A 27682-nucleotide genomic window follows, 5' to 3' on the forward strand; every position below is an offset into this window, starting at 1 on the left:
TCAGAGCAAGTACTGATTTACTCAAGAAAAAAAAAATCACTTTCTTTTTTAAACTTTCTTATTGGATACCATCTATAGTTTCAATAAAATGTGAAAAGGGATTGACAATTATTCTATCCATCTATCCACAAATGGAATTGTATTTTTTAACAGTTTAACAATTCTCTCCACATCAAACTGCTGTAAATCTTATTTTTTTAAACACAATGCTATCTTGTTAATAAGGGGAAATTTCCTTAGTTGATATCATGACTCAGCCCTGCCATGACCTGGTGACTTGTCCAGGGTGAACCCCGCCTCTCACCCACAGTCAGGTGGGATGGGCTCCAGCTTGCCTGCGAAGCTGTTTCCTGGGATTATTCTGGTTATTGATGTCACTTTTCTCAGTTATTTTCACAAGTTTTCTTGTTTTTCTCAGCCTTTACAAAAGAAATGTCCTTTTAAATCAGACTTTTATCCATAAAATTGTCTAAAATATGCACTTGTCATGAAGGTAGAGTGTTTTTAAAGAAATAATTCCTTACAATAAGAGTATTTTAGGTAAACTCTATCCATTTGGTGACTTATCACAATTAAAAAAAAAATTAGTAAAAATTAGTTTGTTTAAAATATTTAATATGCAAATTAATGCATATTTAATGAGCTGCTGATTCATTTGCATGTTTAAATACGTTTTTAAAATATATATTTAAGAAACTTATAAAAGTAAAAAAAAACTTTTGTATTGATGCATACTTTTTATTTTAGATTTTTTTAAAAATGAAAGAAAAATAATCAAACCGCTAGAAGATTCACTTCCGTAGTCTTGGGCAAATACCCGGATGTGTCGCTCTAATGAATTCTATTGGCTAAGCCTCGCCCATACGTCATGTTCTCTTAGCCAATCGGAAAGCACGCTGCACGCACAACGTGGCGGACAAGATAAACAAGGAAGTGAATTTTGGTCATCGCAGTGAGTGAATGCGAGTTAAAAATAACGTTTATTCAAACTTTTGTACTTTTTTAATGATGTGTGAAGAAAATAAAACATTATTTCTAGCAAATGAACATGAATTAGTTATAAAAAACGAAATATTTGCTGCGTTTTAAATGAAAGAAGTAAACCCCCACTTTATATTTTATATATTCAGATTTAAGCTTAACTAATCCCTAAAATGGCCGCATGAAGTGTGTACTCTTTTTTTTAAAGTGATTAGAAACACTACCTGAATAGGGCTGTGTCCCAAACTGCATGCCACATAAAGGTAATCAATGAAACAAAACTCTAACCTTGGGCAAAAATACCCCAACCCTACCCTACCCAACCCTGCCCTGGCCCTGGAGGTGTATTAGGAGCAGGAAAACACTCAGACATGCTGGGCTTTTCCACGACCAGGGTTGGGATCCTGTGCCCCATATAAATCCATATTACAGCCTGAATAATCAGCTCATTTTTATTCATTGTGTTTCTTGTACATCTACCAGGACATGGCAGATGGAGGTGGAGGAGTGATTGCAACTGAGAAGTACGGCTCCCAGGAGGCGTGGAAGTACCGGATAAAGAATGGAGGAATGCAGAGAGAGAGAATGGGACAGGAACGAGTAACTAGGGGGAAATCGATCACTGACGCGTTCAAGGTGTGCCATCTCTGTCATAAGTACACTACATAGTATCATGGCTTAGAAGAGGCTTGACATTATTAGACTGATGAATGTTTGAGCATTTGAAAGCATTAATACAAGTCCCTGGTCTTCTCTAGAACGTTTTCCTGCCTCAAGGTTACCCCCAGAGTGTCAGTGAGGACTACCTGCAGTACCAGATATGGGACACATTACAGGTTAGTTCCACATTAATGTTGATGAATGTGAATCTTGGTAGGGTAGTGCGCTCAGACTTAAAGATGGATACGTTATTTTTTCCTTGTGTCCCCCCCCCAAGGCTTTCTCCAGCTCTCTCTCAGGCACACTCGCCACTCAGGCCTCACTGAAAGGAGTTGGAGTCGGCAATCAGGAAGCAACGGTTGCAGCAGCGACAGTGACTTGGTTACTCAGAGGTGTGTGTGTGGGATTTTATTGGTGCTGATGTGCGTGAATACACTGATATATGAAATCATTTTTCTTTTCCCTCACTCAGATGGAACAGGGATGCTGGGGAGAATCCTTTTTGCCTGGTTTAAAGGGTGAGAGTTTGCAATCTTTCTCAGTGTTTTGGTGTATTTTTTTTCTCTCTCTCTGAGATGCTTCAATGTCTAGCTCGGTATGTTCTCAACAATCTGATATGTGAAAGATGTGGCACGGTGGTGTAGTGGTTAGCATGGTCGCATCACAACAAGAAGGTTCCGAGTTCGAATCCAGTGGCCGGCGAGGGCCTTTCTGTGTGGAGTTTGCATGTTCTTCCCGTGTCTGCGTGGGTTTCCTCTGGGTGTTCTGGTTTCCCCCACAGTCCAAAGACATGCAGTTAGGTTGACGTGGGGTAGCCTTGGGCTGAGGTGCCCTTGAGCAAGGTACCGAACCCCTGACTGCTCCCCGGGCGCTCTGGTGTGGCTGCCCACTGCTCTGGGTGTGTGTGCATGTGTTCACTGCTTCAGATGGGTTAAATGCAGAGGATGAATTTCACTGTGCTTGAAGTGTGCATGTGACAAATAAAGGTTTCTTTATTTTTTAATGCAGCAGTGATTCACTGTGGTGTGATTCTAAGCCATTAAAATATGATTTTATATTGACTTTTGTCATAAATAAAAAAAATGTAAAAGGTTCAAGGAAGGAGACTGAGAAGTAGATTTCCTTCACAGGTACACCCTTTTGAAGATGGATATTAATCTTAGTATCTGTACTAGTGATGAGAGTTCTGTCTCTCCGATCATTTGGCTCAGCTCACTGTGCAGAGTCGTCGATTCTTTTGGCTCACAGTCAGCTCACTGCCATATTTTATTTCGAAACCAGAATAAATTTATGATCATTCTGACCAGTGATTATTGTTCTTCATGTTACTGTGACAGACACTCTACTTTCTAATTTGGGCTCAGATCCACGGTCCACTATTCACACTAATGAACAGCTCAGAAGTTGAAAAGTGGTTTCCGTGGAAATGTTTTGATTAATGACTTTGCTGCTATCTGCAAAAAAAAAGAATGCTGATATTTTCCTGTAACAGGAAAGTGGTTTTTTCCCCCTCTCAAACCACCGCAATTACAATTTTAAAACTTTATTACTGAACGACATTTTATCCGTTTATAGTTACAATTCAGTGTTGTGGAATGTCTTTGAAGGAAGTAGGTTCCTGCTGTTGTCCCTCACCAGCCTCCCTGTTTTTCTCTCTCTTGAAGTTAATAAGATAAAACAAACAAACCACTCACTCACTCTCTCTCTCACACACACACACACACACACAGCTTATGTTACAGATAACCCCCGCCTCTTTTCTAGGAAAACTCTTTCACAGCTTTACCTCTAACTGTTCCAAAGCGCTGACATTGGAGACTCCTTCCGTAAATGTTCATTAAACATCTCCCTCCAGAAATCTTCACCATATCAATGACTACACGATTCGTAAACGGTTTCTGTCGAGCGTCTGGTGTACGAGCCCCTGTGAATGAACTGTTACTATAGAAACGATAATGTATAGAGTAGAATCCAACACTCAGCATCTCTGTGGTGTAAACATTTACATTCTCTTTATTTTACAGGAGCAAACTGGATTCAGAAGCCAAGAAATGGAGGTCAGGAGTGATGAAGGATCTTTGGAAATGTTCCTTTTTAAATAGTTGAGATGTTTAGATGAACTTTGTGTTTTTAAATCCGTTTCAGGCTTTTCGCTGACGTTCTGAACGATGTTGCGATGTTGATGGAGATTGCTGCGCCTCATTTCCCTCCTTTCTTCACTCTTATTGTTTGCATCGCTGGAGTGTTTAAGGTGACGGTATAATAATGTTAATGCAGGAATATGGACCGTCTTGTGGCAACCTACTGTTTTTACATTTACTGAATCTTGGATTCAATTAGTTATGAATTTATTTAATTTTATTTAGTAATTTTGTTTTTTATTAATTCAATTTAATTCATTGAATTCATTTATTAATGTTATGTCTATTTTAATTCTATTTACATTTATTTTATTAATTTAATTCATTAAATTTTCATTTTATTTATCATTTAAATTTCATTTAATTATTTATTACTTTTATTCATTCAATTTTAGTTATTAATTTATTGAATTTTATTTATTTATTTTAAATTAAATTTTATTTAATACTTTAATTATATTTATTAAATTGAATGTATTTAATTTATTGAATTATTAATTATTTACTAAACTTATTGGATTTTAAATAAATTTGTTGATATTTTATTTTTATTTTTTTACATTTATTAAGTTTTATACACAACGTAAGATTTTAGTCAACAGTGTGAATGATTGACAAAGACAATTTTTTTTGAGAGTCTGAATTCCTGTTTTTATTCCTTAGTCGTCACTCCGTAGTTCTGACATCATACTTTAGTGTCATTCAGCAGTAGCGTTAGGAAGGGGTGTGGCTTAAAGCTGAAATCGTATATTAGAAGTGATTCCACTGAGTGTTTACATTCGATGTGTATAACTGTTTGGTATAAACGGTATAACTGAGCTGAATGCTGTTTCCAGCCGAGTGTCTGATGTTTGTAGAAATCGACTTCATTTATTGTTAGAAAGAATGAACCTGGAAAAAGACACCAAGTCTGAGGTGCATTGTGGGATTTTATGAAACACATTTTGTTTTTGGATGTCATTTTCACCTGGTGTTGTCTTTGCCCCGCTCTAGTCGATTGTGGGCGTGGCCGGAGGAGCAACGAGAGCGGCGTTAACTGTTCATCAGGCTCGCAGAAACAACATGGCCGACATCTCTGCTAAAGATGGCAGTCAGGTTGGTGCCTGTGGCTCCTGATGTTTGAGTAAGAACTCGAGGTACGTGTTGTACATGTGGGACTGGGGGTTTAATGAGTGTTGATTCTTCTAACAGGAAACGCTAGTCAATCTGGCAGGACTGCTGGTGAGCTTAGTGCTCATCCCACTGGTCACTGAGAACCCCGTGTAAGATTTATTTGGCACATAGTGTTTGTGTTTTTGTCTGTATATGAATGAGCTGGGATATTAATTTGTGCTGCCTTTGTTGTTCTTCCTCCTCCTTAGGCTGACGTTTATTCTCTTCTTCCTCTTCACTGCGCTCCACCTGTTTGCCAACTATAAAGCTGTCAGGTCTGTCGTCATGGAGACGCTGAACGAAGCCCGTCTGGCGATCGTCCTCCGTCGGTATTTGCTTGACGGACAGATCCTGAGTCCGGCAGAAGCCAATCGGAGAGAGCCGGTGTTTCTGGGTAAATCAAGTCCCTGGTCACTTTGATGTCATATAGCCTACATTATTATTTAATCACATCTTTTTCCTTAAATATGAAGAAAACATTTTTCTCCCGTGTTTAACTAGGCATAAATGTATAAAGCGTTTAAATTCCAGTGTATCCGCTGCACAAGCCCCTGTGGATGACCCATTACTATAGAAACGATGTCTCTCTTCTTTGAGTTGCTGTTCATTCAACGTTTCTGTTCTCTAATAAATGCTCCTTGTTTTCAGAGTTTAAAACCGAAGTGCCGGTCAAACTTGGGGTCCGACTGGGAGACGTCATTAAACAGTACGTGTGTTTGTGTACCAGATTATTCCTAAAACCTAAACTGATGAGAAATGGGACAAATAAGACGAGTGACTCTTCTTCATTTGGTTTGTAGGCCTCAGGAGCTCCAGCTGGCTTTGAGGAACAACACCAGATCCTACATCATAGCAATACAGAACGGTAAGGTTCCTCAATCATGCATTCTTCTTTACAGAAGTGTGTGTGTGTGTGATGGAAAGTTGGCAAATATACTGTATTTTATTTATATATATGAGTGATTCCACGCTTATGGGTACTGAAATGGGGACATGAACTTATTTTTAAAAATTCACCTAAAACCATTTCTTTTTTTTACCATCAGGTCACAAAACATGTAATCTTTAATGAATGATGTGTTAAAAGATAACTTTAATTTTCTGAGATGTAATAAAAACATATTTATATGCCAAAGTCAGAACGTAACAGAAGTGTTGTGGACATATATATTCTCAATTTTAACAATGTAGAATTACTTTTTGAAACATAGGAAGGTGATGTTTGAGCAAATATAATTAATAAACATGTGTAGTAGAATAAACATACACATTCTTTCAATAAGATTAACATGGTATATAGCTAGATTGTAATTAATTTGTAACAGACGCGAGATGGACAATCGTAACAGAAGTAATGGAACAGACATCATTTTGGAACTCATAGGCTTGACTTTGGCATATAAATATGTTTTTATTACATCTCAGAAAATTAAAGTTATCTTTTAACATATCATTCATTAAAGATTACATGTTTTGTGACCTGATGGTAAAAAAAGAAATGGTTTTAGGTGAATAAGTTCATGTCCCCATTTCAGTACCCATAAGCGTGGAATCACTCATATAAAAACACACACCACTTAACTTGTGTGGTGCTGCTGTAGGAAAATAATCAGTGACAGGATGGTGATGAAGCGGTCTCACTGTTACCTCCCTGAAGGTGATTATTTTCCTATAACAGGGTTTATTCCTCTTACGCTACAGCCACTACAGCAATTTGGCCTTTTTATTTAAAAAAAAAATACTACAACATAGTGTTTATCTGTTTATAGTTGATATGAAAACCGTCTAAACAAAATGCCAGCTTTTTCACTTTTAATCTCTTCTTATAAAAAAAAATGGCCTGTGATGAGATGTCCTTTATGAACTGTGTGTAGGGAGCGTGTGTGTGTGTTTGAGAGCGGATGCGTCAGTGCGTGACGAGATCATGGCAGCGTGTCAGGCTGTGTGTATCAGCACGGTGTTACGGTCGTCACCGCAGCACGGAGCTCTTACACATCTTTCCAAGATCACAGGTAAGAGACGGGTGTCTGCTTGAGCCTTAGAATAAAACTAGGATTTGTTTCGTTAACTTAGAGCTTGCAACATCAGTGCTTATGAGGAAATGAAAGTGTTATGGTGATGATACACAGGGCAACATTTTGGGCAGTGTTGCCAGGCAACCAGGTGATACACAGGGCAACAATCAATCAAATAAGAGCAAATCTGTTGCCAGGGAGACAGACACCACAAAGATGGACACAAACATTTGTCGCTTTTGTCTCGGCTTCAGCCTTTATTTCGCTCAAGTAAAAATCACTTCTGGAACAAAACTGAATAGATCCTCTGGTCAAAAGATAATTCGCCTTTATTTTAACATTTATAAGTCAAAATAACTGCATTATTCTGTTCATAATAAATATTTAAAATCTCTTTAAAATGCTACTAGCCTCAATCACATATGCTATAACTAATAACTGACACATACATCACCAAAACATCATCGTTTAATTCTCATCTCAGCAAAAAAAGACAAAAGAACATGGAGCAGGCGATGCTGCTGAGGAGGAAAAGGGCGTGGCAGAGCTCCTGAAAGGCTTTCTTTCTTTTTTAGATCCCGAATCTTATACTATTTCGCCCTCGGGTTCCACAAGTAGTCGTGCTCTGGATGTGAATTTGATGAGACGATAAGTTCCCCATCACTTTTAACCTGACACAACAGAGCTAACATTATCCCAACATAGCTAGCGATAACTTTCAGCTAACTATGCTAGCAAAACCCACCGCTAGTTAGCTAAATCTTATTCACACTCTATGGAGTGGTGGTTAGCTAACGGCAGTTTACACTTTGCTGGAAAAAAAAAATCGATGTCTTAATTACAACCTGAGCATAAAAATAGACGTCTGTTGGTTCAGCATTTGATGAGGTAAATTCACCACTTTGGGTTTACACAGAACAACTTACCGGCATAAAAAGATATAAGTCGTCTCTCTTTTTCTTCGCTCCACTGCTGTTGAGACACCGCCATCTTTGTTGATTATCTCAGAAGCTCTCAGGTGGTCAAGTGATTTGCTGCTAGCACTCTGATTGGATGATCTTTAGTTAAAATTTGCCCCCCAAAAAAAAAATCGTTCAGATAGAAATGTTGTCACCCAATCTCAGTGGGAAAGTGTCGAAGCGCCATTGCCCAAAAAGTTGCCCCGTGTATCATCATGTTCCAGCAATGTGGAAGTGAGACAGGTAACATTAAAAATCATAGTGCATCTACACAAGCAGTGAAACATACAGTGCTGCTCAAAAGTCAGTCACGTGTAAAGAAATGCTGTCAACCAAAAATGGCTTAAAAATAATGATATGAAATGTTTCCACATTAAAAAAAATACTATGAACAGTAAGCAGTAAGCCATAATAAATAAAACAAAGTCAATATTTAGTGTGAGACGACCCTTTGCTTTAAAAAAAAAAAAAAGTAGTCTCAGGTACACCGAGTGCAGTTTTATAAGGAAATGAGGTGTAGGTTTTACTGAGCAGCCACTGTTCCATTATACGTTCTCTGAATGGTGGAGTTTTGCTGAGTGTGTGAAGTACTTGACCGACCCAGGAAGAATCCCTGACCTTGAGAAAAACCCAGTCTGTTCAGTCCATGGTCCTCATTAGAATATTAAGCCACACCCACCTGAGAGAATTTATCAGTTGTTATGCTTTTTAAATGGTGCTGTAGAATTTTTTTATGCCTCCTGATGAGCGACTGAACAGAAAGTGATAAGGTAAATGTGATTGTCTGCTCCAGACTCGTGGGACCTGGTCTCTGAAAGCCACAAACTGATGGACCAAATTTTCCAGCCATTTTTTACAGGTATGAAAGTGATTTTTCAACATCATCTCATCTCTCTCCCTCTCTCCTTTCTCTATCTCTTCTCTTCCGTCTATCCATCTCCCCTCTACCTCTCTCTAACCCTCCCCTATCTAGCTTCTCTCTCATCTGTCCTCTCTATCTTCCTCTCCCCATCTCTATCTATCCCTTCTCCTCTATCTATCCCTCCCCCATCTCTATCTATCCTCACTCTCTCCTCTATCCCTCCCTATCTCTATCTATCCTCTACCCATCTCTATCTATCCCTCCCCTCTTCCCATCTAGCCTTTCTATCTATCTATCCCTCCCCTCCCTCTAGCCTATTTATCCTCTCTCCATCTCTATCTAGCCTTTCTATTCTTCTCCTCTATCTATCCCTCCCCATCTCTATCCTTGCTCTCTCCTCCATCTCCCCCCTCCCCGTCTAGCCTCTCTATCCCTCCCCTCTCTTCTGTCTATCCTTCCCCTCCCTATCTCTGTATAGCCTCTCTCCTCTATCTCCCCCCTCCATCTAACCTTTCTGTTCTCTGTCCTTCCCCTCCCATCTATCTCTCCCCATCTCTATCTAGCCATCTAGCCTTTCTATCCTCCATCTCCCCCTCCCCATCTAGCCTTTCTTTTCTCTATCTAGCCTCTATCTATCCTTCCCCTCCCTATCTATCCTTGCTCTCTCCTCTATCCCTCCCTATCTCTATCTAGCCTCTCCTCCTATCTCTCTAGCCTCTCTCCTCCATCTCCCCCTCCCCATCTCTATCTATCCTTGCTCTCTCCTCTATCCCTCTCTATCTCTCTCTATCTAGCCTCTCTCTCCCCTCTTTCTCGCCCCTCCCCATCTAACCTTTCTTTTCTCTATCTATCCTTCCCCTCCCTATCTATCCCTCCCATCTCGCCTCTCTCCCTCCCCTCTCTATCCCTCCCCTATCCTGTCTATCCTTCCCCTCCATATATCCTCACTCTCTCCTATCCCTCCCTATCTCTATCTAGCCTCTCTCTCCCCTCCCCTCCCTATCTCTATCTAGCCTCTCTTTTCTCTATCTATCCTTCCCCTCCCTATCTAGCCCTCCTCATGTCTATCTAGCCTTTCTATCCTTCCCCTCTCTATCTAGCCTCTCTCCTCTATCCCTCCCTATCTCTATCTAGCCTCTTTCTCGCCCCTCCCCATCTATCCCTCCCCTCTCCTCTGTCTATCCTTCCCCTCCCTATCTATCTACCCCTCCCCATCTCTATCTAGCCTTTCTATCCTTCCGCTCCCTATCTATCCCCCCTCTCCCTATCTCTATCTAGCCTCTCTTCCATCTATCCCTCCCCATCTCTATCTAGCCTTGCTCTATCTAGCCTCTATCTCCCCCCTCCCCATCTATCCCTCTCTCCTCTATCTCCCCCAATCTAGCCTCTTCTATCTATCTATCTATCTATCTATCTATCTATCTATCTATCTATCTATCTATCTATCTATCTATCTATCTATCTATCCCCATCTCTATCCATCCTTGCTCTCTCCTCCTCCTCATCTCTATCTAGTCTCTCTCCTCTATCCCTCCCTATCTCTATCTAGCCTTTCTTTTCTCTATCTATCCTTCCCCTCCCTATCTAGCTCTCCCCTCCCCTCTCTCTAGCCTATCTATCCTCTCCCCATTTCTATCCTTCCCCTCCCTATCTTGCCTCACTCTCTCCTCTATCCCTCCCTATCTCTATCTAGCCTCTCTCCTCTATCCCCCCTCCATCTAACCTTTCTTTTATCTATCTATCTATCTATCTATCTATCTATCTATCTATCTATCTATCTATCTATCTATCTATCTATCTATCTATCCATCCTTCCCCTCCCTATCTATCCCCCATCTCTATCTAGCCTCTCTCTCCCCCTCCCCATCTAGCTTTTCTTTTCTCTATCTAGCTGCTCTCTCCTCTATCCCTCCCTATCTCTATCTATCCCCCGTCCCCATCTAGCCTTTCTTTTCTCTATCTATCCTTCCCCTCCCTATCTATCTAGCCCTCCTCATCTCTATCTAGCCTTTCTATCCTTCTCCTCCCTATCTAGCCTCTCTCCTCTATCCCTCCCTATGTCTATCTAGCCTCTTTCTCGCCCCTCCCCATCTCTATCTAGCCTTTCTATCCTTCCACTCCCTATCTATCCCCCTCCCCCATCTCTATCTACCCTTGCTCTCTCCTCTATCCCTCCCTATCTCTTTCTAGCCTCTCTCTCCTCTATCTCCCCTCAATCTATACCTCCCCTCTCCCCCTATCTCTATCTAGCCTTTCTCCTCTATCTATCCCTCCCCATCTCTATCCTCGCTCTCTCCTCTATCCCTCCCTATCTCTATCTATCCTCTCCCCATCCCTATCTATGCCTCCCCTCTTCCCATCTAGCCTTTCTATCTATCCCTCCCCATCTCTATCCTCGCTCTCTCCCCATCCCTATCTATGCCTCCCCTCTTCCCATCTAGCCTTTCTATCTATCCCTCCCCACCTCTATCCCTCCGCTCTCTTCTGTCTATCCTTCCCCTCCCTATCTCTATCTAGCCTCTTTCTCTCCTCTATCCCTCCCTATCTCTATCTATCCTCTCCCTATCTATCCCTCTCCCCATCTATCTATCCTTGCTCTCTCTATCTCTATCTAGCCTCTCTCTCCATCCCTCCCCATCTCTGTCTAGCCTCTCTCCTCTACCTCCCCCCTCCATCTAACCTTTCTTTTATCTATCTATCTATCTATCTATCTATCTATCTATCTATCTATCTATCTATCTATCTATCCTTCCCCTCCCTATCTATCCCTCCCCATCTCTATCCATCCTTGCTCTCTCCTCCTCCTCATCTCTATCTAGCCTCTCTCCTCTATCCCTCCCTATCTAGCCTTTCTTTTCTCTATCTATCCTTCCCCTCCCTATCTAGCCTTTCTATCTCTCCTCTGTCTATCCTTCCTCCATCTCTAGCTCTCCCCTCCCCTCTCTCTAGCCTCTCCCCATCTCTATATAGCATTTCTATCCTTCCCCTCCCTATCTCGCCTCGCTCTCTCCTCCATCTAACCTTTCTTTTATCTATCTATCTATCTATCTATCTATCTATCTATCTATCTATCTATCTATCTATCTATCTATCTATCCCCATCTCTCTCCCCCTCCCCATCTAGCTTTTCTTTTCTCTATCTAGCCGCTCTCTCCTCTATCCCTCCCTATCTCTATCTAGCCTCTCTCTATCTATCCCCCCATCTATTCCCCGTCCCCCATCTAGCCTCTTTTTTCTATCTATCCTTCCCCTCCCTATCTATCTAGCCCTCCTCATCTCTCTCTAGCCTTTCTATCCTTCTCCTCCCTATCTAGCCTCTCTCCTCTGTCCCTCCCTATGTCTATCTAGCCTCTTTCTCGCCCCTCCCCATCTCTATCTACCCTTGCTCTCTCCTCTATCCCTCCCTATCTCTTTCTAGCCTCTCTCTCCTCTATCTCCCCCCATCTATATCTATCCCTCCCCACCTCTATCCCTCCCCTCTCTTGTCTATCCTTCCCCTCCCTATCTCTATCTAGCCTCTCCCCATCTATCTATCCTTGCTCTCTCCTCTATCTCTATCTAGCCTCTCTCTCCATCCCTCCCCTCCCCATCTCTGTCTAGCCTCTCTCCTCTATCTCCCCCTCCATCTAACCTTTCTTTTCTCTATCTATCCCTCCCCTCTCCTCTGTCTATCCTTCCCCCATCTCTATCTAGCTCTCCCTTCCCTCTAGCCTTTCTATCCCTCCCCATCTCTATCTATATCCTTGCTCTCTCCTCTATCCCTCCCCATCTCTATCTAGCCTTTCTATCCTACATCTCCCCATCTAGCCTTTCTTTTTCTATCTATCCTTCCCCTCCCTATCTATCCTCGCTCTCTCCTCTATCCCTCCCTATCTCTATCTAGCGCCTCTCTCTCGCCCCTCCCCATCTAGCCTCTTTTATCTATCTATCTATCTATCTATCTATCTATCTATCTATCTATCTATCTATCTATCTATCTAGCCTATCTATCCCTCCCCATCTCTATCCATCCTTGCACTCTCCTCTCCCCCTCCTCATCTCTATCTAGCCTCTCTCCTCTATCCCTCCCCATCTCTATCTAGCCTTGCTCTGTCCTTTATCCCTCCCTATCTCTATCTTGCCCCTCCCCATCTAGCCTTTCTTTTCTCTATCTATCCTTCCCCTCCCTATCTATCCCTCCCATCTCGCCTCTCTCCTCTATCCCTCCCCTCCCTATCTAGCCTTTCTATCTCTCCTCTGTCTATCCTTCCTCCATCTCTATCTAGCTCTCCCTCCCCTCTCTCTACCCTCTCCCTATCTCTATCTAGCCTTTCTATCCTTCCCCTCCCTATCTCTCCTCCCTCTCTATCTAGCCTCTCTCCTCTATCTCCCCCCTCCATCTAACCTTTCTTTTATCTATCCTTCCCCTCCCTATCCCTATCTGTCCCCCATCTCTATCTAGCCTCTCTCCCCCCTCCCCATCTAGCTTTTCTTTTCTCTATCTAGCCGCTCTCTCCTCTATCCCTCCCCTCCCTATCTATCCCCACCCTCTCTATCTATCCCCCTCCCCATCTATCCCCCCTCCCTATCTATCTATCTATCTATCTATCTATCTATCTATCTATCTATCTATCTATCTATCTATCTATCCCCACCCTCCCCGTATATCCCCACCCTCCCCGTCTATCCCCACCCTCCCTATCTATCCCCCATATCTATCCCCCTCCCCATCTATCCCCCTCCCCATCCCCCCTCCCCATCTACCCCCCTCCCCATCTATCTATCCCCACCCTCTCAATCTATCCCCACCTCCCCATCTATCCCCACACTCTCTATCTATCCCCCCTCCCCATCTATCCACCCTCCCCGTCTATCCCCCTCCCTATATATCTATCCCCACCCTCTCTATCTATCCCCCTCCCCATCTATCCCCACCCTCTCTATCTATCCCCCTCCCCATCTATCCCCACCCCCATCTATCCCCACCCTCTCTATCTATCCCCCCTCCCCATCTATCCCCACCCTCTCTATCTATCCCCCCTCCCCATCTATCCCCACCCTCTCTATCTATCTCCCCTCCCCGTCTATCCCCTCCCTATATATCTATCCCCACCCTCTCTATCTATCTCCCCATCTATCCCCCTCCCCATCTATCCCCCTCCCCATCTATCCCCCTCCCTATATATCTATCCCCACCCTCTCTATCTATCCCCCCTCTCCATCTATCCCCACCTCCCCATCTATCCCCACACTCTCTATCTATCCCCCCTCCCCATCTATCCCCACCTCCCCATCTATCCCCACACTCTCTATCTATCCCCCCTCCCCATCTATCCCCACACTCTCTATCTATCCCCCTCCCCATCTATCCACCCTCCCCGTCTATCCCCCTCCCTATATATCTATCCCCACCCTCTCTATCTATCCCCCCTCCCCATCTATCCCCACCCTCTCTATCTATCCCCACCCTCTCTATCTATCTCCCTCCCTATCCCCCTCCCTATCTATCCCCCCTCCCCATCTATCCCCACCCTCTCTATCTATCTCCCCATCTATCCCCCCTCCCCATCTATCCCCCCTCCCCGTCTATCCCCCTCCATCCCCACCTCCCCATCTATCCCCCCTCCCCATCTATCCACCCTATCTATCTATCTCCACCCTCCCCATATATCCCCCCTCCCCATCTATCCACCCACCCACCCTCCCTATCTATCTATCTATCTATCTATCTATCTATCTATCTATCTATCTATCTATCTATCTATCTATCTATCTCCCCGTCTATCCCCACCCTCCCCATATATCCCCCCTCCCTATATATCTATCCCCACCCTCTCTATCTATCCCCACCCTCTCTATCTATCCCCTATCTATCCCCACCCTCTCTATCTATCCCCTATCTATCCCCACCCTCTCTATCTATCCCCCCTCCCTATATATCTATCCCCACCCTCTCTATCTATCCCCCCTCCCTATATATCTATCCCCCTCCCTATCTATCTATCCCCTCCCTATATATCTATCCCCCGTCTAGCCTTTCTTTTCTCTATCTATCCTTCCCCTCCCTATCTATCTAGCCCTCCTCATCTCTATCTAGCCTCTCCCCATCTATCCCTCCCCATCTCTATCTAGCCTTTCTATCCTTCCGCTCCCTATCTATCCCCCCTCCCCATCTCTATCTACCCTTGCTCTCTCCTCTATCCCTCCCTCTCTTTCTAGCCTCTCTCTCCCCAATCTAGCCTTTTTCTCTATCCTTCCCCTCCCTATCTATCCCTCCCCTCCCTATCTCTAGCCCATCTCTATCTATCTTCTCTCTATCCTTTTCCTATCTATCCCTCTCCCTCCATCTATCTTTGTCTCTCTCCCTGTGGTTAGTGTCAGAGCTGCTGTTGGAGAAAATCAATGCCTCCTGACCAATCAGAATCAAGAATTCATTAGCAATGTGGAACAAAGTAGATTTGTTCAGAGGATCATAGTGAAATCTTTCAGTAGTGTTTCTCTCTGCATCACATTTGCTTAATTGAGATATTTAAATTGTAATTTAAATTCTCTAATTCCTGATTTTTAAAAAAAAATCTTCGTACTCAGGTTTAGAGAAAGGCGGGTGGCAGACGGACCGGACACTGCTGGACTGGGACGAGTGGAGAGCGGAGTGGAGGAAGAAAAGCAGCTGAGACACGAGCCGAAACGTTTTAATTCTGTTTCAGGACATTTTCATCTGTGAGGGACCAATGAAGATGAATATGGCTGGGTTTTTTTTAATAATTAAATTCAAGGATGAACCTGGGTTGTGTGTAATTATTAAAAAGAAAACAAACCCAAATCTTCACTCAGTCATTACACACAAACATGTTCAGCCCTTTTCAAGTCCCTAGAGATGGATGATGTGTTCATGAACAAGATGGCGGGGGGAAAAAACCCTGCAAATTTGCTGATAAACCAAAATAAATGACTTGAAAAGTGAAAAAAAGGTTAACGTTTCAGTACAAAATTTTAACATCAGATCAATTTGGGGTGGGGTGTGTGTATTTATATAATATATACACACACCATCCACATTCACTAGATATGAGCAATCGTGCGCTCTGATTGGCTACTACTAGGAGATCAGCTCATATACCGTGAGTAGAGAAAAACAAAATGGTGGAGCGTGTTGCTGAACCAACCGAGGACGAAATAAAAACTCTACTTGAAAACAAAACCTATCCATGATCTGTAGCCGCTTATCCTGTCCTACAGGGTCGCAGGCAAGCTGGAGCCTATCCCAGCTGACTATGGGTGAGAGGCGGGGTAAAAGAAGAAAGAAAGAAAGCACAACTTTATTCATCACACACTTGTGAAATTTCCTTTCTGCATTTAACCCATCTGAAGCAGTGAACACACACATACACACACACATACCCAGAGCAGTGGGCAGCCATGCTAACAGCACCCGGGGAGCAGTTGGGAGTTAGGGTCCTCGCTCAAGGGCGCCTCAGCCCAAGGCCGTCCCATATTAACCTAACCTGCATGTCTTTAAACAGGGTACACCCTGGACAAGTCGCCAGGTCATCACAGGGCTGACACATAGACACAGACAACCATTCACACCTACGGTCAATTTAGAGTCACCAGTTAACCTAACCTGCATGTCTTTGGACTGTGGGGGAAACCGGAGCACCCGGAGGAAACCCATGCGGACACGGGGAGAACATGCAAACTCCGCACAGAAAGGCCCTCGCCGGCCGCTGGGCTCAAACCCAGGACCTTCTTGCTGTGAGGCGACAGTGCTAACCACTACACCACCGTGCCACCCCCTGAAAACAAAAATACAAAAAAAAAGCAACAAAATATGGAATAAAAGTATTTGATGGTAAGAAAAAAAAATTATATATATTAATTAAAGAATTATTGCATTTCTCACAAATTGCTCCTGTCATTTCGCCGGTTTGTTTACATTTTAAGTGGAAATGATCTGGTCGGACATTTTGTATAAAGTTTTTATTGATCAAATTTGCAAAAAATGCTCTGTTTCTCAAAATCCAGTGAATGTGGATAGAATAAAACAGTTATTCCACTCAGTCTCATCGTACATGGCTTATAGACAACTCGGTGCTACGCGCCTCGTCAGCTATCAGCTCATGTACGACTCGATTTTGTGGAATAACAATTATATATCATAGCAAGTACAAATAAATAAAATAAAGCCAAATTCAACTAATATTCCTCTTTATTAGAAAGTTTTCAAATAACTATATAATCATTGAGCCTGTTTCTGAACAATCAGACTCGTTTCAAGCTTGATCTTTATTCTTTTAGCAGATAAGTTTGCTTATTAATTTATTTCTAGAAAGAAGCTAAAGACCAGTAATAGTGTTAAGCTTGAAAATAGAAAATATGTCTAGAAATAGGCTTAATGTAGGTGTAATGGTCTTTTCCTATCTATAATAATCATGACATTTCTTGATTCATATGTTAACTTGCTAAGAGATCATTTTCACACTGATGCTATTTTTTATTTATTTTTTACAATTTTTATTAAAAATATTTGAAAACGATGTGATACCTCCTGATATCGTGATATGGGCAGCTTTACAGTCTCACGGGATAAAAAATGTAATTTGTCTTTTTTTCAGAAAAAAGTGATATACATGCTCCTATTAAGAGACAAAATAGAAAAAGGCAGCATGTTTTATTTTAGGTTTAAATTAAATTAGATAAAAATATATTGGTGTTATTAGTAAAAGATCATCATGACAGAAAGAACATGAATAAATCTGACAGTAATTTGGATGTGGTTTACTTCAGACTCTGTAGTTTATATATTTCACAGGGAAATGATACACTGATCTGACAAAATAAGCTAATACTCATATTTAAAAAAAATATCAGTCAGTATTATAAAACTAAAGTGGGTTTTGAAATATTTAAGTCTAAACCTGGTGTCGGAAAGGACTTTTTTTTTCCTTTTGATGGAAATGTCACGCAGTTTTTAAAACATCAAAGTCTGCAGTATTGCTTCAGCAGGAAAGTCAGCCTTAATAGATGACGACTGATAGAATGATATATTTACATGGTATAAATACTATAATTGCAGCTGTAACTTCCATGTTCCAATTTTTTTAGACATTTAAAATTACATTTTTGTAAAAATGAGACAAAAAAAAGCATAAATTGTGCCCTTTAATTTTACACTACATGAATCTGGGAAAATATATTTCCAATTCAGTCTCGTTTTACCTCACAGCATCAAAGATACTGAACTTTAATTGAATCTGTTTGTTTAACTTTTTTACAGAGCTGATGGTCTGAAAATTGCACTTGTCCTCTTGACTGTAAAACTGCCTATATCTTTCTCAATGTGGCATCATTTATCATGATCTCGATATTACAGGGTCGTATCGGCCGGCCCTGACCTGCATTACTGACTTCAGTTTAATTATATGTTAACAAGTGGAAGACAAATAAAATGAAGGGAGGCGGTTTATACACACCCTGTATACAAACTAAAAAAAACACAACCCCAATTCCAAAAAAGTTGGGACGCTGTGTGAACTGTAAATAAAAACAGAATGTAAAGATATGTAAACCCAATATTCCATTGAAAATAGTATAAAGACAACATATCAAAGGTTAAAACTGAGAAATTTGATTGTTTTTTGAAAAATATATGCTCATTTTTAATTTGATGTCAGCAACAAGTTTCAGAAAAGTTGGGACAGGGGCAACAAAAGACTGAAAAAGTTGTGTAATCCTAAACAAAACAAAAAAACCCCACCTAATTTGGTTAATTGGTGTCAGTAAGATGATTAGGTATAAAAAGAGCATCCCGGAGAGGCGGAGTCTCTCAGAAGTAAAGATGGGGATGGGTTCACCGCTCTGTGAAAGACTGCGTAGGCAAACAGTGCAACAATTTAAGAATAACGTTCCTCAATGTAAAACTGCAAAGAATTTGGGGATCACATCATCTACGTATGGTCCATAATATCATTAAAAGATTCAGAGAATTTAGAGAAATCTCTGTATGCAAGAAACAAGGCTGAAAACTGACATTGGATGCCTGTGATCTTCAGGCCCTCAGGAGACACTGCATTAAAAGCAGACACGTGTCTGTAGTGGAAATCACTGTATGGGCTCAGGAACACTTCAGAAAACCATCGTCTGTGAAAACACTTCATTACTGCATCCACAAATGCAAGTTAAACCAGATATAAACAATATCCAGAAACATGGCCACCTTCTCTGGGCCCAAGCTCTTTTATGATGGACTGAGGCGAAGTGGAAAACTGTCCTGAGGTCTGATGAACCAAAAGTTGAAATTCTTTTTAGAAATCATGAACACCACATCCTCCAGGCTAAAGAGGAGAGGGACCATCCGGCTTGTTATCAGTGTGCAGCTCAAAAGCCAGCATCTGTGATGGTATGAAGGGGCATTAGTGCACATGACATGGGTAGCTTGTACATCTGGGAAGACATCATTAATACTGAATGATATAAACACGTTTCAGAGCAATATGCTGCCATCCAGACAAAAATCTTTCTCAGGGAAGGCCTTCCTTCTTATGGTTTCTGCACATATTAAACCTGCATGGCTCCGTAGTAAGAGAGTCCAGGTGCTAAACGGGCCTGCCTGCAGTGCAGACCTGTCTCCCATTTAAAACATTTGGTGCATTCTTCTTTATTTGCTTTGTCTGGTGGTCATAATCTTCCATTTTTCTTGGTCATTTGAGGTCCTTGTGAATGTGTTATTGTCGATGATGCTATTGTTAATAGCCCAGTTGTTAAAGCTCTGCACATATTCTTTGCCTTCCTCTGCTTTTCTTTCCATGGATCTTACCTGTCACACTAAGTTGTTCTAATCCTCCTTTTCTGTTTACATGTCCAAAAAATGTAATTTGTTTCTTCCTTATTGTTTCGATTAAGCTCCTTTTTACTCCTGCAAGGATTAAGACTTCTTTGTTCGTCTTCATCACCTTCCAGGATATTTTCATGATCCTTCTGAGGAACCACATCTCTGCTGCTCCTAATTTCTTTTTCATGTCATTGGTAATTGTCCAGCACTCACATCCATATAGAAGTACTGACCAGACAATATGCCTTTAAAACTCGGATTTTGGTATCTATTTTGATGTTTCTGTTTGTCATTATGGACACTAATTTCTCGAAGGTTTCCTTTGCCATTGCGATTCTCTTTTTTACCTCCGAGATACATTTCCCAACTGATGTTAGCATGTATCCCAGGTATTTGAATTTGCTCACTTGTTTGATTATTTCTTCTTTATTGCTTACTGTACAAGGTGGAGGCTTTGCTTTCTTGGTGACAACCATGCATTCTGTTTTCTTAATGTTTAGTTCTAATCATTTAAATTGACTTTCCTTTGCCAGCAAGTCAAGTAGTGTTTGCAGGGTAATTTCCAAATCTGCAATAAGAACTATGTCGACTGCAAACCTGAGATTATTGATGTTTTGCCCTCCAACTTTAACACCATCGATGTGTTATTTCGCTGTATAGATTGAATGGATCTGGTGAGAATACACAACCTTGCATTACTCCTCTTCTGATTGGTATTGGTTCACTGTATTCACCCTGAATCCTAACAGTTGCCTTTTGTTCCCAGTATAGGTTCCTAAGGAGTCTAAGGTCTTTTCCATCAATGCCCAAATGACTCAGTGCCTTAAAGAGGTCTTCGTGTCGTACCTTATCAAAGGCTTTAGAAAAGTCAGTGAAACATAAGTACAGATCTTTCTGAACCTCAGTACTTCTTTCCATCATCATTGAGAGTGTGAATATTGCATTTATAGTACCTCTATCTGTAACGAATCCAAATTGTGTCTCTGAAATTTCTGGTCTTAACTTGTTCCTTATTCTTGCCATAATTATTCTTAGGAGAATTTTGATGGTATGACTCATAAGACTGATTGTCCTATGACATTCCGTGGTCCTTGGTTTCTTTGGTAGTGTTATAAAGATAGTAAAGATCATGTCTTGAGGAACTTCTCCTGTATTATATATTGTGTTGAAAAGTTTGGTCAGTTCTTCCGTCCCCCACTGTTCAAGGGCATCATATACCTCAACTGGGATTTGATCAGGTCCTACTGCCCTGCCCCTTTTCATGGACTTGATTGCCATCTCGACTTCTGCTTTGAGAATCTGTGGTCCTTCCATGGGGTTGTTTATTTCTGGCTTCCCCATTTCTCTCATCGTAGAATAGCTCTTCTATATATTCTGACCAACTTTTTAGTATGGCTTCTCTTTCCATTAAAATGTTTCCATCTTTTGATTTTATGCATCCTGTTTAGTTCTTATGACTAGATAAACTTATTTCCATTACTTTCTTTGCAATTTTACTGACAGTAGGTTGCAATTTCTTGCGGTCAGAGCAGTTCCCATACTGGGTGGGCTGTCCTAGCTATTGAACCTACTGGATCTTCTGCCTAGCACACTGAAATCAGGGACCAGTTCTGAAATGTTTCCAGCTGCTCCCTAATCTCATCCACCACCTGCTTTCCATGGCTTCACGTAACCCTGATAGGGAGGCTAAACAGGTACTACACCCTGCCCATGGGTGACCTGGGAGTAGTGGTAGTTAAGAGGTAACTCCATTCGCCTCAGGTGTAGCCCCTACCACCGGTTGCAGTTTTAAGTCATGCCCAAGACCAAGCACAAAATACGACAAAGGAGACCCCAAACGTTTCATGTTGAGCAACTGAAATTGTATATCAGGCAAGAATGGGACATTTCTCCTTCAAAACTACAGCAATTGGTCTCCTCAGTTCCCAAATGTTTACAGTGTGTTGCTGAAAGTAGAGGTGTTGTGGTACAACACAGTGGTAAACATGCTCCTATTCCAACTTTTTTGAAACATGTTGCTGACGTCAGATTCAAAATGAGCATATAATTTTCAAAAAACAATCAAATCTCCTCAGTTTCAACATTTGATATATTGTCTTTGTACTATTTTCAATAAAATATAGGGTTTCCATGATTTGCAAATCACCACATTCTGCTTTTATTTGCAGTTTACACAGCGTCCCAACTTTTTTGGAATTGGGGTTGTATATAACACCAACACCGTGCACAAACAAACTGAACAGTTTAACTAAACAGACTGAGGGTTTAATTCAGTTAGACTGTGTTGTGGTGTGTGGAGACAAAAGTACATTACTATACATGTTAATTATTACTTGTGTAGGTCTTTGAATTTGTTTGGTGTAATTGAGCTCACCTTTATCTCCTGACCAATCAGGTTGCAGGTTCACATGGAGGCTCCCAAGTGGCACAACAGAAAAGCGTTTGCTCCATGAGGCATCACCAGGGTTCAAACTTGAGGGCAAATCTGGCTGGGCTTTCTATGTAGGAGGGGCAGCTCTCTCTCTCTTTCTCCTGTCAATTACAGTGACACTCACCAATCGGGGTGTCCGTGAACTCATGTATGAGGAAGAGGGCAGATAGTGCTTTCTTCTGAGTGTGTTATGCTGCACTGTGACACAACACACGTTAAGACTTCAGCCTGATTAGTTGCTGTTGGTGGGCAGGAATTGGCCAAACTGGGAGAACAGGGGGCGGGGGAAACAATATGGACACCAACACAGTGCTGGCTGATAAAGGTTGTATATTTAGAGTTTACTGAGAAACTTTTCAACGTTGATATTTTAAGGCTTCAGTATAACTAGAGATGAAATCTTTGTTAGTTTTGTGATGTGTAATTGTTTCTGATGCCATGGACGAGTCCCATGTTCACTCAGGTGTAACAGGTCAAGCTGCCATGGTCAGACTAAATCTTTTAAACGTTATTATTACTATTAGTAATAAGACTGGGTAGTTAGCCTGTAGGGGCTAGAACTCAGTGGTCATGTTGCTATGGTTACAGTGTGTATGTTGTGTATACAATTTTTATGTAATAAAAAAATATATAGTCTCGCATGAAAGTGTTGGACTGCAGCGTATAAATAAAATCAGTCTCTCAGTGAGTTCACTCAGCTAAAGCAGAGCTCCGTGATGGACTTTCCTCAGGTGGCGTCTGAGATTCTCGGTGCGGTTAAACCTCCTGCCACAGAGTGTACAGTTGTACGGCTTCTCCCCCGTATGGATTCGTTCGTGCTTCTTCAGATCGGCTAAACGGCTGAACCGGAACTTGCAGCGCTCGCACGCAAACGGTCTTTCGCCCGAGTGGCAGACGAAGTGTGCGCCCAGGCTGGAGGCCGTCGCAAACGACTTGCTGCACACATGACATGTGTGCGAGTTCTCTCTCGGCACGGTGAGGCTGAACAGACCACCTGCGGCGTCCACCGTGTTCTCTGTTCGGATGTGTGCGTGCGGTGGAGTGTTTGCATCCCAGGAGATGTGGGCGGGATTAACATAGACAGGGTGGAGGTGTGCGTCTGTGATCGTGTTCTCAGTCTGTTCTGATAGGGAACATTCTGGAAACTCGGATTCTGTTTTGATAGGATTTAAGATTCCCGGTGTGCCAGTGAGGTCAGGTGAAGCTGATCGGCTCCTCAACCTTGAGAAGCTCCTCCTACTTTTAGGAGAAAAGTCGCATGGGGAAGAAATCGCATCGTTTGGTTCAGTCAGATGTACAGCGCTCGGTTTCTCCTCGTCGAAGGACGGCTCGTATGAATCCGTTTCGTCGTTCTCTTCAGTCTCTCGTTCGAAATGACAGTCCAACGCTTGCACGTGGTGAGACTCGTAGAGCGGCTCTTCTGCGGCTACAGACGACGAGACCTGCTGTGCTGCGTCTGAAACCGTAAAGAGACCTTTAATGATCTGGAACGTCCACAAGACGAGTTAATTCCTGCTCTCGTTTACGTTATAGCAGCAGTAAACAGTCCTTCCCTCACCAGCCTCTCTCTTTAACTTTAAGAATCTTTAATTTAATGTTACAAAGAAGCCACAAAGTTTAAACAAACATCTAATCCTTGTCCAAGGAAGCAGATGTAGATGTTTATCATGTTTCTCCTGTAATTGATTGAGTATTTGCTTAATTAATACATATAAATAATCCACATGCATTAAGGCAAACCTGATATCTGAAGCCTCTTCTGGAGCTCCTCGAGCATGTGCTGCAGTTTCTGGTTCTCCTGCCGTATCCTGGCTGACTCGTCACGGTATTCGGACACGGCCTGACCCATCAGACGCAGGACCTCGTGCACGGCTGTAGCCAAAAGCTCGGCCACGTTGGTGACCAGGAGGTCCATCTGAGTCATCTTCTGTTCTGGGTTCGCTCTGAGCTGACGGGGAAAAAGAAATAATCAAGTTTTGTCAAAGGCTCTGGGATTAAACTGACCCAGGGATGAGAGTTTTCTGCTTTTTGGCGGATTTCCGCTTTTTCTGAGTAAAAAACGACCTTTTTATATTATGCCAAATCCGTTGAGAAATTTTTTTTATTAATTTCGGGGGGTTGGGGTATGCTCCTTCATGCTGTTCAAACTTTATTAACTCCAACGATGTTTACACATTATTTGTAAGTCGCCATCTTTAGTCTTGTTTAATCTCGTTGAATGTGATGTAAAATTCATGTTATCTACATTGTTATTGGTCAAAACATCGATGTCGAGACCATAATAGCCAATCAAAACAGTTTTTACAAAGACACCCACATCCGCTTTCTTTTATCAAAACTTACACATGTTCGTGAGCTGCATATCAAAAATACTTTCCTCTAATCGCCGTTTTTTCTCAAGATGCCAAATACTATTGACAAGCGAGATGAAGCGAAGGTATGTGAAATTGATGCTGGTATAAAAAACAAGTTTAGCAAAGCAAAAGGAAAGCAAGAGAGGAGTGTGAGAGAGACTAGAAGAGAGCCAGGTTAGAGCATGTAAAAACACAGGAGGCGCTGGCTAATGAAAGAAAAAGGAAAAAAGAGAGGACTGATAAGCTTTTGGCTTTGGCCAAGAAGCTGAAGTCTAAATGATCAAATGAAAATTTGTTTCAAAAATAACTGGGAACTGTAAATAACTTTTAACTGTAAAAAGTGTAAATAGCCATTTTCCTTTTGAAGAAAACATACAAGTGATGTGGACAATAAGATAAAGACAGTCCCCATAAAATATGCATTTGTTTGATTCAATACACTGAATATATGATAATTTGAATTATAGCTGACAGTGTTGATAACTGTATAAATTTAAAAGTTTAAATAGACATTGTGAAGAAATCATATACAAGTAATGTGGACATTAGGAAAAGGTCAGTTTCCATAAGATATGAATGTTTTTATTTCATTCAATATATTGAATATATGAAAATTTGAATTATTAATGGAACTGTAAATAACTATGGGTTTTAATCGACATTTTTTAGAAAAACAAGTGATGTTGACAATGAGTAATAACCAGTCCCCATAAAATGTAGATATTATTTTGAATTAATGCAATACACATATTGATTTTTATACATCTCATTATCTGTAGCCGCTTTATCCTGTTCTACAGGGTCGCAGGCAAGCTGGAGCCTATCCCAGCTGACTACGGGCGAAAGGCGGGGTACATCCTGGACAAGTCACCAGGTCATCACAGGGCTGACACATAGACACAGACAACCATTCACACTCACATTCACACCTACGCTCAATTTAGAGTCACCAGTTAACCTAACCTGCATGTCTTTGGACTGTGGGGGAAACCGGAGCACCCGGAGGAAACCCACGCGGACACGGGGAGAACATGCAAACTCCGCACAGAAAGGCCCTCGCCGGCCACGGGGCTTGAACCCGGACCTTCTTGCTGTGAGGTGACAGCGCTAACCACTACACCACCATGCCGCCCGGTTTTGATACATATTGTTCTATATAATAGTGTTTTTATTTAAATAAGTATTAAAATAGGCATCAGGTGTTTTAATTAACTACAGCTCAGATTGCAGGAAATAGGGTGTGTAAGGTCTCATTTTGAAAAAAAAAAATTCCGGGGGGTGTCCCCCCGGACCCCCCTTATTACATATTTTCTGCTTTATTCATCAGCACCCACTCTCATCCTTGCTGACCAAGTGCCGATTAAAGGGAAAGCAATACGTATTAAATTAGCACTAATAAATCCACTGAAACATTTTGAAAAGTCAGATTTTAATTCTTTGAAACTTTCTGCTGTTCTTAAACAGAGTGATTTGGGAAAAGGAAATCTAATTTATCCCACAGGAAGAAAAAACGGCTGTCCAAAGCTTAAATTAGTCATAATAAGCAAAGGGGAGGAAAAAAAAAGTGTTCTAAATGAGCTTTCACCTGCATCACTTTCATTAATGTCATCAGCGTCATCTCTTTTATGTTTAAGTTGGTGGTTTTTTCCCACTGTGTGCATCACTGACCCTCCTCAAATTTAATTAAATATTTCCTGAATCACAAAATGAAAAAGGCGGCACGGTGGTGTAGTGGTTAGCGCTGTCGCCTCACAGCAAGAAGGTCCAGGTTCGAGCCCCGTGGCCGGCGAGGGCCTTTCTGTGTGGAGTTTGCATGTTCTCCCCGTGTCCGCGTGGGTTTCCTCCGGGTGCTCCGGTTTCCCCCACAGTCCAAAGACATGCAGGTTAGGTTAACTGGTGACTCTAAATTGAGCGTAGGTGTGAATGTGAGTGTGAATGGTTGTCTGTGTCTATGTGTCAGCCCTGTGATGACCTGGCGACTTGTCCAGGGTGTACCCCGCCTTTCGCCCGTAGTCAGCTGGGATAGGATCCAGCTTGCCTGCGACCCTGTAGAACAGGATAAAGCGGCTAGAGATAATGAGATGAGGCAAAATGAAAAAAATGGATGCTTTTGAAGAGCTACTTGAGCATATCGTTCTGTATCCTGTCTGTGCAATGTTTATTAATTAATTGTTTTTTTTTTAACAACTACCTGTGGAGCCAAAGATAATTTCCATATCTGTGAACCAATAAAGTATATTTGATTTGATATACTTGGTCTGGGCAGTAAAACCCTCACTTCACCTTCGTGCTGCCTTGGAAAGCATTTTCAGGAAGAAAAAGAAAATGAAATAATTATGAAAAGAAAATTACTTGCTATTCACATACAAGTACCTCTCACTGACTTTTATTTTTCTACAAATAACTCATGACTTGTTGCATCACTGCCAGTTCCACTTCTCAGTATTTAACATCGTTCCTGATCCAAACATCAATGAGAGTTTTATCACTGAGACGACATATAAAAAAGGACGACTTTTCCAGACATCCTGCTGATAAAATAATCCGATCCGAATAGGGCTACTGTAACCGCACCAGCAGTTTCGGGTCCCCTTGTGACGTCAGAGCGGGACAGGACACACTTCACATGGGCATATAATGTAAAATTTCAGCAAATTTGCACCAGAATCACTGGACACATCAGAAATATTTTACGATACAACACATTTAATGTGTTTCAGGGTTCAGAAAAGACAGGGTTATAGATAGATAGATAGATAGATAGATAGATAGATAGATAGATAGATAGATAGATAGATAAAAAACCCCAATGTTATGGTCAGACAAGTTCCCCTACAGTCTTCACACGCCTGACTCATACTCAGCAAAATTGAATTAAATTATTATTAGTAGTCGTATTTATATCTGTCGAGCTCGATACAAACAAACACTACAGGATTAAATTTGAAATGTAAATGTAATTGTTCATTCAGTCCTGCTAGCTAGCAACAGTGGCTAATAAGCACAGCCGCTGAATTTCCTCCACATTACTGACACCCACGAAGCTCAAATTACCGCATTTAATGTGTCCTATGAACAAAGTGAACACTTTCAATGTTGATAACAAAAAAATAAAATAAAATTCATCGTTTGCAATGCTATATAATCTTTTGTTGTCATAGCGACAGCTCTTACCTTTAAATTCCGACCTGGTGACGTAAAACTTCCGTGACCTGCAGAACAGCGATTGACAGACCGTGCTGAGCCAATGACACTGCGTCCCGCCCACCAAGAACACAGCCAATCAGAAGCCTGCGTGTCTTCTGTCCCTCTGAGCT

The 27682-nt window shown here is 41.7% G+C and overlaps 2 protein-coding genes across 6 annotated transcripts; one reads left to right on the forward strand and one right to left on the reverse strand.

The window, feature by feature from the left end:
* Positions 1-881: 881 nt before the first annotated feature.
* Positions 882-15536, forward strand: rusf1 (RUS family member 1). 4 transcript variants are annotated; one of them, XM_060902183.1, is made up of 16 exons: positions 915-952; positions 1190-1244; positions 1465-1617; positions 1740-1817; positions 1919-2033; positions 2114-2159; positions 3666-3698; positions 3787-3892; positions 4776-4877; positions 4974-5044; positions 5144-5328; positions 5583-5640; positions 5735-5799; positions 6809-6946; positions 8702-8767; positions 15338-15536. In XM_060902183.1, the coding sequence occupies exons 3-16, from the start codon at positions 1468-1470 to the stop codon at positions 15421-15423; spliced, it is 1299 nt and encodes a 432-aa protein (XP_060758166.1). In that variant the 5' UTR covers positions 915-952; positions 1190-1244; positions 1465-1467; the 3' UTR covers positions 15424-15536. The 4 variants fall into 4 exon arrangements, with proteins under 4 accessions (XP_060758165.1, XP_060758167.1, XP_060758166.1 ...); XM_060902182.1 differs by lacking the exon at positions 1190-1244 and having other exon boundaries at positions 882-952; XM_060902184.1 differs by lacking the exon at positions 1190-1244 and having other exon boundaries at positions 884-962.
* Positions 15335-27610, reverse strand: zgc:113090 (uncharacterized protein LOC553741 homolog). Of its 2 annotated transcripts, XR_009650895.1 has the most exons (4): positions 27540-27610; positions 23752-23959; positions 21955-23467; positions 15335-16545 (listed from the first exon to the last, which is right to left on the reverse strand). XR_009650895.1 is itself a non-coding variant. In XM_060902185.1 (3 exons), the coding sequence occupies exons 2-3, from the start codon at positions 23933-23935 to the stop codon at positions 22710-22712; spliced, it is 942 nt and encodes a 313-aa protein (XP_060758168.1). In that variant the 5' UTR covers positions 23936-23959; positions 27540-27610; the 3' UTR covers positions 21785-22709. The 2 variants fall into 2 exon arrangements, 1 of the variants encoding a protein (XP_060758168.1); XM_060902185.1 differs by lacking the exon at positions 15335-16545 and having other exon boundaries at positions 21785-23467.
* Between the last annotated feature and the right edge of the window lie 72 nt (positions 27611-27682).

Source organism: Neoarius graeffei, chromosome 20 (genome assembly GCF_027579695.1).
Source record: "Neoarius graeffei isolate fNeoGra1 chromosome 20, fNeoGra1.pri, whole genome shotgun sequence".
NCBI classification, from domain to species: Eukaryota; Metazoa; Chordata; class Actinopteri; order Siluriformes; family Ariidae; genus Neoarius; species Neoarius graeffei.